Source organism: Salvia hispanica, chromosome 5 (genome assembly GCF_023119035.1).
Source record: "Salvia hispanica cultivar TCC Black 2014 chromosome 5, UniMelb_Shisp_WGS_1.0, whole genome shotgun sequence".
NCBI lineage: Eukaryota > Viridiplantae > Streptophyta > Magnoliopsida > Lamiales > Lamiaceae > Salvia > Salvia hispanica.
In genome coordinates, this window is record NC_062969.1 from 39,662,630 (window position 1) to 39,675,828 (window position 13,199).

A 13,199-nucleotide genomic window follows, 5' to 3' on the forward strand; every position below is an offset into this window, starting at 1 on the left:
GCAACTGGGGAAAAAGTTTCAGCATAATCTACCCCATAGGTTTGAGTGTACCCCTTTGCCACAAGTCGCGCTTTATACCTCTCAATTGTACCGTCTGGCCTTCTCTTTATCTTGAACACCCATCTGCACCCAACTGTTTTTGCTCCATCAGGAAACTTCCCTTTCACCCATGTATTGTTCTTCATAAGTGCCTTCATCCCAGTTAGCATGGCTTCCCTTCATTTCTTATGTTTCATAGCTTCTTCGGCTGATTGTGGGATCTCTTCTTCTTCGTATAGTGCAGCCTCAAAAGCTCGTGCCATCTTGGTGAGATTTCCTTGCACAAAATTCGCTACTCCATACTGACTTTTCCTCCCAATCCTCTCGGGGGAGTATCTTTTCGGTGGAATTCCCCTTGTAGTTCGATAAGGAAGTATAAATTTCCCGGTATCTCCGTCAACAGTGTTATTCTCCTCATGGAGCTCTGTATCAACAGGGTCAGAAATAACTGGACTTTCAAGTGTCGGTTCAGGGATTACCTCGGATATCGTCGGAGGGGGATCACATGGGGGCGGATGAGATGGCTCTTGTGAAGAGACCTGCTCGGCGGTAGTGACAACTGGTTCTGGTGGTTCCTCAATTTGGGAAGTTGGCAATGGCACCACCCAACTTAGGTAGTCCATAGAACTATCTGGAACACTCTCCCCCTGACTACTAAGGTGGGTGTGGTAAAAGAATTCGCTTTCCAACAAATTACAGTTCATGGTGGTGGTGATTTTCTTGGTTTGGGGGTCAAAGCATCTATATCCTTTCTGGTTCACCCCATACCCCACAAATACACATTTGGTCGCACAGGGTGATAGTTTGTTTCTCTCATGTTTTGGGATATGAATATATACGGTACACCCAAATACCTTGGGTAAAAGGTTCATATGGTCTGGATTTTTGGCTTGTTTGGATAGTATATCGAGGGGAGTTTTCATGTGGAGGACTTTGGTTGGTAGGCGGTTGAGGAGGTAGATTGATGTGGCAATGGCTTCTGGCTAGAAAAATTTGGGAACTTTGGATTCAATCATAAGGGCCCGAGTCATTTCTAGAATGGTCCTATTCTTTCGTTCAGCTACCCCATTTTGTTCGGGTGTATAGGCACAGGAGGTTTGATGGATCACACTGTTGTCTTTGCAAAATTGGTTCATAGGGTTGTTAACAAATTCCCTCCCATTATCCGACCTAAGGGTTTTGATGGTGGTATCGAATTGTGTTTGTATCAGTTTAAGGTAGCAAATTTATCAAAGACTTCAGATTTATGTTTCAGAAAATAAATTCAAGTCATTCTAGTGCAATCATCCACAAAAACCACAAAATATCGAAAACCATTTCCCCCAATAACTGGTGCAGGGCCCCATACATCAGAATGCACTAAAGAAAACATGGATTTCATACGAGTATTTGTAGGTTTAAAAGATTGTATGTGGCTCTTGGCCAAAACACAAGTTTCACAAGAAAAATCAGAAGGAATTGAAAGGTTCGGATAAAGTAATTTAAAGTAACCAGGAGAGGGGTGTCCTAGTCTTCGGTGCCAAAGACAAGTTTCCTGCTTCGTGGATCCGTGAGCCAGCATCGCACTACCATGTTGAGCTATCTCGTCCACGTAGTAGAGTCCCTGCTTCTCAGTGCCACGCCCAAGAATCCTCCTCGTCTGAATATCCTGTAAGATACAAAAGTCGGGATGCATCAGTAGTGTACAGTTTAATTCCTTAGTCACATGACTAATAGACATCAGTCTCTGAGATAAACTGGGAACATATAGGCAGTTTTTAAGACGGAGGGTAGGGGAGATCTCAATCGTTCCAGATCCCATAACATTAATCAAATCCCCGCCCGCAGTTTTAATATATGACTTTGGAATCTCACTAAAATCAAGAAAATCATTTCTATCAGGTGTCATGGTATCAGTTGCCCCACAGTCAAAAATCCAACCCTTTGAATCTCTCTCAGATAAATCTTGAACATGGTATGCAGCGGAGATTAAAGGTGCAAACTGATTTTTAGACACAAAATTTGGGTAAATTTGTAATTTTTGGGACGTTTGGGGTTCAATTGCAGATTTATCAAAGCCTGGGGTCCTAAATAACATGAAATGGGGCCTCTTATGATATTTCAAATTCTGGATGGAGTCAATTGCAGAATAACAAAACTTATAATTAGGGTTTGGTTTTAACCCAAACCCTATACCTCCTTGGGCGGCGCCGTCTCTCGATTCCGTTCTCTCTGCAAAATTGCCCGTTCCTCGCACGTTGCCGCCGGTCACGCCGGTCGGCTGACCCTCCGATCGGACTCCGGTCCCCTGTCTAGTAGTCTCCCCGTCGTTTCTCCGTGAAACTCTTTCGCCGCTCACTCCGACGGCTAGCCTCGCCTGGGCTTGAGTCGATCTCGCCTTTTGTCGTTCCTCCCACCATTCTAGGTAGCCCAATCGCTTAAAGCAAGTCTCCCATGTGTGCTTTTGCTTCCCACAATGAGAGCACCATAGTTTCGACGTATCTGGGCGATTTCCGGACGGCCGGCTGGTAGCGGCGGAGCGTGGTGGTGGCGGACCTCCTCGATTTGACGGTCGTTGGCTCTGGGCAGCGAAACCATGTCCGATCTCCCCCCCAAATGACGAATCGGTTCCTCCGATGGCTTCTCCGGTAGGTGATGGAGACGCCGGAGGCATGATGTGACGTCGAGCCGCCTTCTTCTTCACCATACCGTAGGCAGCCTCCGCTGATGGGGGGAGGGGGGTGGTTCCTCCTTCAATATCTCCCTTCGAACTGAATCATACTCCTGATTCAATCCTGTCAAAAACTTGATCAACCGCTTGTCGCTTTAGTCACAGCAGTCAATCAGTTGCTTCTGGCACCGATCGATGTTGATCCACAGCCCGTGAATCTTTCGGTAATACGTTTCTATGTCAAGGTTCCCTTGTCTAATGTTTATTGCTTGTTCTTCCAGATCGTAGATGAGGTATCGATCTGCTTTGCTCTCGAAAGTCACCATTAAGCTGTCCCACAGCGCTTTGGATGTTTGGTGGTGTGCGAAATTGGCGATGATGTCGTTTTCAATATTGTGGACGATCCACGAGAACACCACCAAGTCGTTTTTACTCCCACACATCGAACCCTTTGCTTCCAGGCTCCCGGGGCTCGTTCTTGATGTATGAGTAGGCTCCTCGGCCTCCAATCTTAACTTTGATCAACCGAGACCAAAGGGGGTAGTTTCTACCATTCAATTTGAATGCAACAGTGATACTTTTGCTATTCCTCAGGCTTATTATTTGTTCTGGATCGGCTTTTGTGTCCTCTGTATCTGACATTTTCGTTGTAGGAACTGTTTTCTGGGCTTGATTTGGTCGGAAAAAGGGTCGAGAAAAGGATATTATGGGCTGTGATGAAGGTTTTCTGAGCCAAGATCGATCTGCTCTGAGGCCATGTTAGAAATAAAAGGGTCAGTAGAATGGTTCATTCTGATTCAATATATTAACAATGTAGAGTTTACATGATTATATAGCCTAGGATATTCTATACATGGTAAACCTAGATTACACTCAATAAATGTGAAATATTCTTCCATATCAATTCCTGATCTCCCATATCAATTCCTGATTTTTTGCAATATCTTCTAACAAATACTTTCGTTTTTTATCGTTACATTATTTGCTAAAGATGAAAAATACCAAACCAAGTGAAGCGGGCAAGAGCATAGAGTTAATATGTTCAAAAGCATATTACTCCATCCATCCACAAAATATGTTCAATATATGGATTTTAACAAGAAATTGATAAAGTAAGTGATAGAAAGAGAAAAGTGGGTAAAATAAAAAAGATAGAGAGAAAAAGTGAATAAAGTATGAAAAATGTGAAAATGTGAATAATGTATGAGAGAGAAACTTTCTATTTTTAAAAGTTACTCCCTCTGTTTCGCCATAGTTGAGGCGAAACTTTTCGGCACAGAGTTTTAGAAATGAATATTGAGTGTGTTAAATAAATAGATAAAAAAGTAAGAGAGAGGAAAATATAGAGAGAATAAAGTATAAAGTGAATAAAGTAGAGAAAATAAAGTAAGAGAGAGTAAAGTAAGAAAGAGAAAAAAGTTACCATATATAGAAATGACTCACTATGAAGAAACTTCCCGAAATGGAAAAATGACTCAACTATGGCGAAACGGAGGGAGTAGTATTTTTTAGGGACATCCCAAAATAACAAAATGAGAATATTTTTCATGGACAAAAATAGTAATTTTTTCATGGACTTCAAAAGCAATAACACAAAAAAAATAGTTGTAAATGGACACGAACTCGGACCAGTTCAAGTTACTTAGAAAAGCGTACAACGAATGTGGGATACGGAGTCAAACTCAGAGCAATTTAGTGCAAGATGTGACATCCGTCCATTACACTTACACCACTTGGAAAATTAACACATCTCCTTTTAAATTGTGTTTAGACTTGCTCGTTATTTGAACTTATAAAAGTCTCTGAAACAGAGGATCTATTTTGTGCATGCTTCTATTTTAAGAAATTTGCCATTCTCATCTCTCCAAGCTGCAATGTCCACAACTCTCCTCCTCCTCTTATTCATCCTTGCAACACTAGCTCATTTCTCTTATGCTAATCCTCTCTGCACTCCTTCTTCGTGTGGTGTTATTCGTAACATCAGCTACCCTTTCCGCCTCAATGGCGATCCCAGCCACTGCGGCCATCTCATATTAACATGCCAACACAACCTCACCTATATCTCTCTCCACTTTCATAACTACTCTGTGAAAGCCATCGACTACCAAAACTCCAGCATCAGAGTGGCTGATGCTTCCCTCAACAATCACAACATCTGCTCTTTCCCCATCTCTTCTGCTTATGAACAAGATGAGTACTTTAGAGATGATTCTGGTAACTATTACGACACCCCATATTCAATCTATCCACATGATTATTATAAAACCACCCATATCAATTTGATGAGCTGCCCTAAATCTAATCCCATGAAGAATTCATCCCTCTACACCAACATTTCTACTAATTGTTCTATAATGAATGATAGACATTCATATATAATGGTCGGATTCATGCGTGCCTCAGAGGTACCGCATCTGTGCCGACTAGATCTCATAGCGATTACGTCGTGGGAGTTTCATGATCGGAAAAATGTCTCTTTCAGAAATCCACCACTCTCTCTTGTATGGATTTGAACTCAACTTCTGCACCGACTGCAAACCATGGTCATTACCCTCATTCTGGTGGTGTAAGAATCATAGAATATCATTGTTTAATATCTAATGATTTTGTGTTTATGAACATTATCTCACTTGCTACTCCTCTAGTTATGTATGCAGTGGTGCTTCGCCCAGTTCCTCTACTCATTTTAGGTGAGATCTTCCATTATCTATGCTTCTTTGGACAATTCATAGCTAATATCACAAGATTTGACCAAATTCTGGATGCATAAATTTTCGTCTTTTAATGTTGTTTAAAACGACGTGTTTCATTAAAATAAGTATTTTTCTTTTATACTCCTTTACTTTTTTTATTTATATTGAAATATTGTCGTTTTTAACATCACCAAAAGATGATTTGTGCATAAATGTGACAGTTGATAAAAATTAAAATATTATGATTTCGTATTCCACTATCAAAATAATGGAGTATCATAATCTGACTAAACTTCAGAATTTAAATAGCTAATATTATCCTGACAATCAATATCTCTAGTTACAATGTTGTGATCAATTTAAAATCAATCCTCTACACTAATTTAATCAATTTGTACTTCTTTTGGGGAAGTGACAAGGCAAATGAATAATTCCTTCGGCTAAAGTTCGTAATATTAGCGATCATTTGTCATAAATTCTGATCATCGGCTTTGAACTTAAACTGAAAAATATTTCAGGGATGCTATGTGCAGTAATAGGCCCTCCTATATTCACCCTCTTTGGAATCGCAGCTCTATCAATGGCCTTATTTCAAACATGGTTGCTATACGGCAGCATATTCATACAATACCGTAAGTATCCTTAACTTTTAATGCTTGCATAAACACATAATTCGATGAATAAAAACAAGCATCTGAATTTAAATTCTCATGATCTAGGAATGAAAATGGTTTTCTGACGGGCTTGTAGTCATTTGAAGTACTAAAAAGTATGGTTAAATATGGTCTCATGAGTTATGACCTCTGAAATCAGAATATTCACCAAATAAAGATATTGATTTGTGCATTGAGAAAAAAAAAATTGAAACTTCATTATTTAATATTACAATTTATCAAACAGAATTTAACGAAACTTTATGATTTAATTAAATATTAGCAATCAGTTGTCACAAATTCTGATCATCGGGTTTGAACTTAAAATAAAAAATATTTCAGGTTTGCTGTGTGCAGTAATAAGCCCTCCTATACTCATATTCGCAGCTTTATCAATGGGCTTACTTCGAACTTACGCTCCGTACTACGACATAAACATACCACCACCACGTAAGTGTTCCTACTTTTAATGAATAAAAACAAGCATATGAATTTATACATTATATTCAATTTTTATTGGACTCCACCCTCATCCTCATGATATACGAATAAAAATGATTCCTAATGTTCATTTTAAATTCAGTTCTAAATTTTATTTGGTGTGCCTGCAGGCTTCGGTTTCCTATTTGATGTAGGCGACATGGAATTAGTAATCGGTGAGCTCCTTGTTTATATATATGCACTACTACTATTTAATTCAGGTTTTAATTTTAACCAATTTTTCGTGATTTTTTATTCAAATACTATGTAAAAGTATTACTACCTCTGTCCCTGAAAATTTGATACAGTTTACTATTTTGGTCTGTCCCTGAAAATTTGATACACTTCACTTTTACCATTTTTGTAGTGGACCCCATATTCCACTAACCCATTCCTACTCACATTTTATTATAACTTTAAAAGTAGGACTCACATCCCACCAACTTTTTCAATTCACTTTCCATTACATTTCTTAAAACCCGTGTCGGGTCAAAGTGTAGCAAATTTTGGGGGACGGAGGTAGTACTATATTATGCTTCAGATTTCATTACACATCATGTATTTATTTAAAATAATTATAAAACAATTATGTGATCGTATCGACCAGAGTTCATAATTTATCGTGTTACTTGAACGTAATATTTTTTTTATTTAGACATAAACTTGTACAAGCAGTAATATTCAACATTGGTGAATTTATTTATTTTATGTTTTTCACTTGTCATGCAGAATTGATCATCTTGCTACCAAAGTTTATCCTTTTTCCTGTTGCTATGTGGATTTTGATCAAGAAATTTCGGAGAAGACACATGTCTATGTATAAAAATATAGAAAGCTTCTTAAGAAGTGACAACGAACTCGCACCAATTAGATATTCATATTCAGACATTAAGAAGATGACCGGAGGCTTTCAAGATAAACTGGGTGAAGGTGGCTACGCATCTGTTTACAAAGGGAAGGTCCGAAGTGGCTTTCATGTAGCTGTCAAATTACTCAAAAAATCTGGAGGAAGTGGAAAAGACTTCATGAATGAAATTTCAACTATTGGAAGGATCCACCATGTCAATGTGGTGAAACTCATTGGATATTGTGCACACGGCTCCAAACGTGCGCTTATCTATGATTTCATGCCCAACGGTTCCCTTGATAAATATCTTTTCAATAGAGACAAAACGATCTCATTGAGTTGGGATACGAAGTTTGAGATTGCAGTTGGTGTTGCTCGTGGGATTGAGTATCTGCACCGAGGGTGTGACGTTCAAATCCTGCATTTTGACATCAAGCCTCATAACATACTTCTTGATGATAACTTCATCCCGAAAATATCAGATTTTGGGCTAGCAAAGTTTTTCTCAACGGATAAAACTACTGTGACTATGACTGCTGCTAGAGGAACCATAGGATATGTTGCTCCTGAACTAATTAGCAGGAGTATTGGAGCAGTCTCTTTTAAGGCTGACGTTTATAGTTTCGGGATGTTGTTGATGGAAATGGTGAGTTTGAAGAAAGACTTGATAGGGAACAACGACAATTCGAGTCAGTATTTTCCATATTGGATATATGACTATTTCAGCCAAGGGAAGGATATTGAAGTTGTGAATGGTGGTGAGGATGGAAACGATGATGATAGTTGGAGGAAATTTGGTCGGAAGATGACAATAGTTGCATTATGGTGCATACAGATGAATCCAGATAATCGTCCATCAATGCACAAAGTGTTGGAAATGTTGGAAGGTGATGTTGAACGTATAATGATTCCCGAGTATCCTTCGCAATCTATTCAAGTCACCATGGATCAAACATGTTCCACTGATTCAGTATCATTGCTGGAACATGATGATGCTTCAACCAGTGTTGAGATTATAGTTGAATAACCATATAGTTGTAAATCGCGTAAATATTGTAAAATGTCCTAGTATTTAGGTTTATGTCATTATGTGTGTGTGCCCCATGCTCTAATAAATTGAGTTTACTAAAATGTGTTTGATGTCTTAGATTTATAACTTTTGGGTTGTGATGTTAGTATATGGGCCTCGGACCAAAAGAATATTTTGTGTTAATGAATTGTCATTGGGCCACAAATTAAAATTATAAGGACCAAATTATATTTGTAAATGGTTCAAAGTTCATTATCCTAAGGTATAAAATTTCTCGGCTATTTATTATGACCTGAATTTATGTCAACTTTTTGACATGGTAGGGAAGTACTTATTGTTTACATAATATAAACTTATGTATCTTAATTTATCAGATACAGTAGTTTTTTTTATATGTATATACGTATGGTAAAAAAAATGGGATTAATGAAGACCTGCCAATATTTTCTTATGCACCCAACCATGATCATAAACTAGTGAACTCGTCTCATCTCTTGCCATAATTTTTATTTATTTTTGAAAACATGAATTCACTAATAAATTGAGATTTTTTAAAGATGAGTTTATGGTTTTGGATTACTTCTTTTGGGCCTTCATTTGTGATATTAATTATGGGCCACAACCCTCAGAATAAACATATTGGGTTATTGAATAAAACTATGGGCTCAAAGTTTGTATTCGTAAATGGGTCAAAACTCATCACCCCAGTTACATAATTCCTGGGCTATTTTTTTAATGCATAAATCGTATATGAAAATCAAAATATATATATTACCTCGACTTTTCCTACGAAGACTTGGTGACTATTTTAAGTTTTGTATTTCTTAATATTATATAATATTTTAATTTATTGTATGGAAGACTAGGTAGACTATATTATGTTTTTGATGAAATAATAGTCGTGTCACTTTGTATTGGAATTAATAAACACTAGTAGTCAAAGAAAGAGATGAAAACAAAACCCAATCACCGTTGACTCTTGTGTGCTACACTCCATATGAATTGGTGCAGAATTAAAATCTATGCATCAACAATGATGAATTATTCACCTCTCCTGATTGTTTTGTTGTATTTCCTTCCATCTTGCTATGCAAAGTGCACCCCTTCCGCCTGTGGCATCTTTGCCAATCTCAGCTCCCCTTTCGGCCTCAAGGGTGATTCCGAAAAGTGCGGTGATCGCAGATTTGAATTAACATGTGAAAATAATGTGACCTTCTTCTCCCTCAATTCTCACAAATACTATGTTAAAGCAATCAACTACGACAACTCCACCGTGAGGCTAGTTGATGCTTCCGTAAACACCAATGACATCTGCTCTTTCCCCTCCGTCTCCGCATATGCCTATCAATTCAGCCGTGACAATGACAACCGCTCTTGTATGGATTTGAACTCACCGTATGCCCCTTGTGCACACCAACAGAGAGTTTGCAGGGTAAGAGATTCATTGATCTCATCACACTCTTTTGTACTGTACTAATCCTTTTTCTGTCATGGAATATATGCAGATAAATTTAGAGTCTTCTTCTACAGTAAGGATTCTCACACTTGTTTTCCTCATTCTTTTCAATACTTACACATTGAGCGGGCAAACCATATCCCACATCGGAACTCCATTAGTATGAGGCCTTTTGGGGAGTACCCCAAGAGCAAAACCGTGAGGGCTTTGCCCAAAGCGGACAATATCATACTAAAGTGGAGTTCGGGATTATATTGAATAATTCTCATTATATTGTTATATGCAGGTCTTATCCCTATTCTTCTGGTCATTATATGTGCGCTCCCACTCCATCTATGCTTCACTAACTATTTCAAAATTATTACTCAAGATGTTATTCCATTTAATCATATGATGCACGTTGCAGGTCTTTTATGTGCACCTCCTATAACTTCAATTATTGGATTCGTCGCTATTTTAGGACTATTAGCTTATACAGGCTTCTTGATGGTTTATTCCAGTAAGAAATCGATCTTGCATTTCCTTTATTTATTACTTCATCCGTCCTTTAAAAATAGGAACTAATTCCATTTTGATTTGTCCCTTAAGAATAAAGTGACACTCATTCTTCACAAACAATACTTTAATCACGTTTTTTCTCTCTTTGTCTTACTTTAATAATTGTGCATTAAAATTCGTTCGTTTTAAAAAAATTCTATTTTTGTAAAACGGACAGAATAATATTTTTCACATTAATCCTTTATTGCTAATCATCTTTATGCTTGCAGAAATTGGAGAGACTAATCAACTATCAACTGGTGCGCCTCTAATTTATACTTTACTTACTATTTTAACTTGTGGTGTAAAATTAAACTGTTGATGCATGAAATTGTTCAGTTCAGAAAACATTGCTACAACCTTCATCCTAGAAAAATAATAGTATTGGTAATGAACGACACTAATTTTAATATAAAATTAGTAATAAGAGGATTATGAAAGAAAAATATAGTCGACATATTGCTAGTGTGAATAGAATGGATTGCACCTCACTTTATGGAGAAACTGGACATAAATAGATAAAGACTAATTTTGGTGGTCACACTAAAATACATAAACAAAGTATAATCCATAGTGATTTTCTTGTTCTTTTTCCATATCATGTCAGCCTTCGTCTCAACCATGATCATTTGTGCACCAAGATTCATCATTTTCCCTCTGGCAGTCTGGCTATTGATCTACAAATTCCGAAGAAGGCATTTGTCCATGTACAACACAATCGAATCTTACCTCCAAAGTGACAACAAGATCACATCAATTAGATATTCATATTCGGACATAAAGAAAATGACGAAAAGTTTTCAAGAAAAATTAGGTCAAGGTGGCTACGGTTCTGTTTACAAAGGAAAGCTCTGAAGTGGCGATCATGTAGCGGTCAAAATGCTTGGAAAATCCGGAGGAAATGGACAAGACTTTATGAATGAAATCGCAACTAATTGGATATATGAGTGCTTTGAGCAAGGTAAGGATATTGAAGTTGAAAAGGCAAATGAAAATGAGGATAGCGAAGGCACAAGGAAGCTTGTGCGCAAGGCAACGATAGTTGCATTGTGGTGTATACAGATAAGTCCAGATGATCGTCCATCAATGAATAAAGTAGTGCAGCTGCTGGAAGGTGATGTTGAACGTCTTCAGATGCCCGATTCTCCATCTCCTCAAACATTTATCAATGTGGATCAATGAATAAAGTGGTGCATTAATTCTACCTTAAACTATAAATAGTGTAAGAAGTTTATGACGAGCCGAAAAGCAAAAGTGTAAGTAAGGAGTATTTGAAATAGGTATGTATATATATAGACCCATATGCATTTATTCTAAAGTTTCATTTTCTTTTCCTTCTAGAATCCTCTGCTTTTGAAATAGGTATTGACAAACTCATAGTTTAGGATGGTCTTAGAGGTGTTTAACCCATGTTTTTGTTGAATTAAGGTGTTTATAATAGGTTTTCACTCATATAGTCATCAATTAGATGAAGTAATGAGTTTGTCGGAGTTTTGAAGTAAAAACAGGTCAAAACGGAGCAAAATGGAGCAAATGGCTGATTCCAGAGAAGAAACCCGACCGGGTGTTTTCCATTCTCGGAAAACCCGGTCGGGTGTTTCGTGCAACTAGCGGGTTCCAGAGAGAAAACATGGTCGGGTGTTTTGCCACCTGCAAATCACCCGGCCGGGTGTTTTTGACAGCTTCAAATATAAAAGGGGGTTCTCACTCATTTTCGAACCCCAACTTTCCCCACGGAAAATTGAGAGAAAAATCGAGAGATACAAGATGATTGAAGGCAAGGAGGCTTCCATCTTCAAGTGATTGAAGAAGAAAGATTCTCCCCAACATCAAGTCCACCTTAGGGAGTTCTATTACCTTTTCTTACTATGTTTTCCTTTGATGTTTTTGTATTTTCCTTTGTCTTAGCTTCCACTATGAGTGGCTAAGTCTTTATTAGGGATATTGGTGAAGTTTGTATGGAATCCATGGGTTAAACCTTGATTTATGCTTATCTATATCTTTTGTGGTGGTTTTGTTGGTTATTGTGTTTGTTTCATTGTCTAATTGATTAGCTACCAATTGGATATATTTTGTTCTAATTATTGCCATTGAGAGATGCTTGATTAGATTGTTAAATAATCAACAACTCCATGCGTTGTATGTGCTCGAGAGAGGCATAGCTAGAGAGAGGGCTTGGGTCCGTAGGTTTTAGGAGTCGGTTTCGAAGTGTAGGGAGGAGACTCCGACATTAGAGGCCGATCAACGCGTTAGGTGCACCCGAGAGGGGGTCTAACCAATTAACCCGACCTTCCTAGCCACACATAAGACCATTTAGATGAGCATGATCCCTAGGTGAACACCCGTGATCCATACCAACGGATCCATATCCCTACCTTCCCAATTTGAGTGAATTCTACCCTTTATTTGCTTTATTTTCCTAATTTGCTATTTGTTTGCTTGTTCTTCGATCTTAGTTAAGAAAAACCCAAAAACCCCTTCTATTAGTTTAGATAGTGTTCAAAGTTGCATCGTAGTACTCAACCCGGCATTTAGTCTTCGAGAATCGATAATTTCAACTTGTCAGGTGCTTCATACCCCATACACTTGTGGGTGACATATTTATTGCATATTTAGCATGAGTTAGGTATGTATATTCTATTTATTTCTAATATTTTATTATAAATTATCTTCAATTTTTAATTAAAAAATCAGATTTATTATTTATTTGACATTTCATACAAAAACATACTAAAATAAGAAAATAAGAAGACTAGAAGAGCTAACTTAGTTTATAAAATATTTTTTACGTGCGGTAACAACCGCCCCAAGCTC

General features: G+C 37.7%; 1 protein-coding gene across 4 annotated transcripts; it reads left to right on the forward strand.

Annotated features, from left to right (window-relative positions):
• Positions 1 to 4,528: 4,528 nt before the first annotated feature.
• Positions 4,529 to 8,493, forward strand: LOC125187737 (rust resistance kinase Lr10-like). Of its 4 annotated transcripts, none has more exons than XM_048084368.1 (7): positions 4,529 to 4,903; positions 5,172 to 5,255; positions 5,335 to 5,379; positions 5,901 to 6,014; positions 6,378 to 6,485; positions 6,647 to 6,691; positions 7,245 to 8,493. In XM_048084368.1, the coding sequence occupies exons 1-7, from the start codon at positions 4,564 to 4,566 to the stop codon at positions 8,387 to 8,389; spliced, it is 1,881 nt and encodes a 626-aa protein (XP_047940325.1). In that variant the 5' UTR covers positions 4,529 to 4,563; the 3' UTR covers positions 8,390 to 8,493. The 4 variants fall into 4 exon arrangements, with proteins under 4 accessions (XP_047940325.1, XP_047940323.1, XP_047940324.1 ...); XM_048084369.1 differs by lacking the exon at positions 4,529 to 4,903 and adding an exon at positions 5,080 to 5,094; XM_048084366.1 differs by having other exon boundaries at positions 4,529 to 5,094; positions 5,172 to 5,379.
• The last annotated feature ends 4,706 nt before the right edge of the window (positions 8,494 to 13,199 follow it).

What these genes read in the sequence shown, in the direction of transcription:
- LOC125187737 (XM_048084366.1), top strand. Translation starts at nt 4,564, where the DNA reads ATGTCCACAACTCTCCTCCTCCTCTTATTCATCCTTGCAACACTAGCT. An exon ending in CAGCATATTCATACAATACC is followed by an intron (nt 6,015 to 6,377) that starts GTAAGTATCCTT and finishes AAAATATTTCAG; the next exon opens with GTTTGCTGTGTGCAGTAATA. An exon ending in CATAAACATACCACCACCAC is followed by an intron (nt 6,486 to 6,646) that starts GTAAGTGTTCCT and finishes GTGTGCCTGCAG; the next exon opens with GCTTCGGTTTCCTATTTGAT.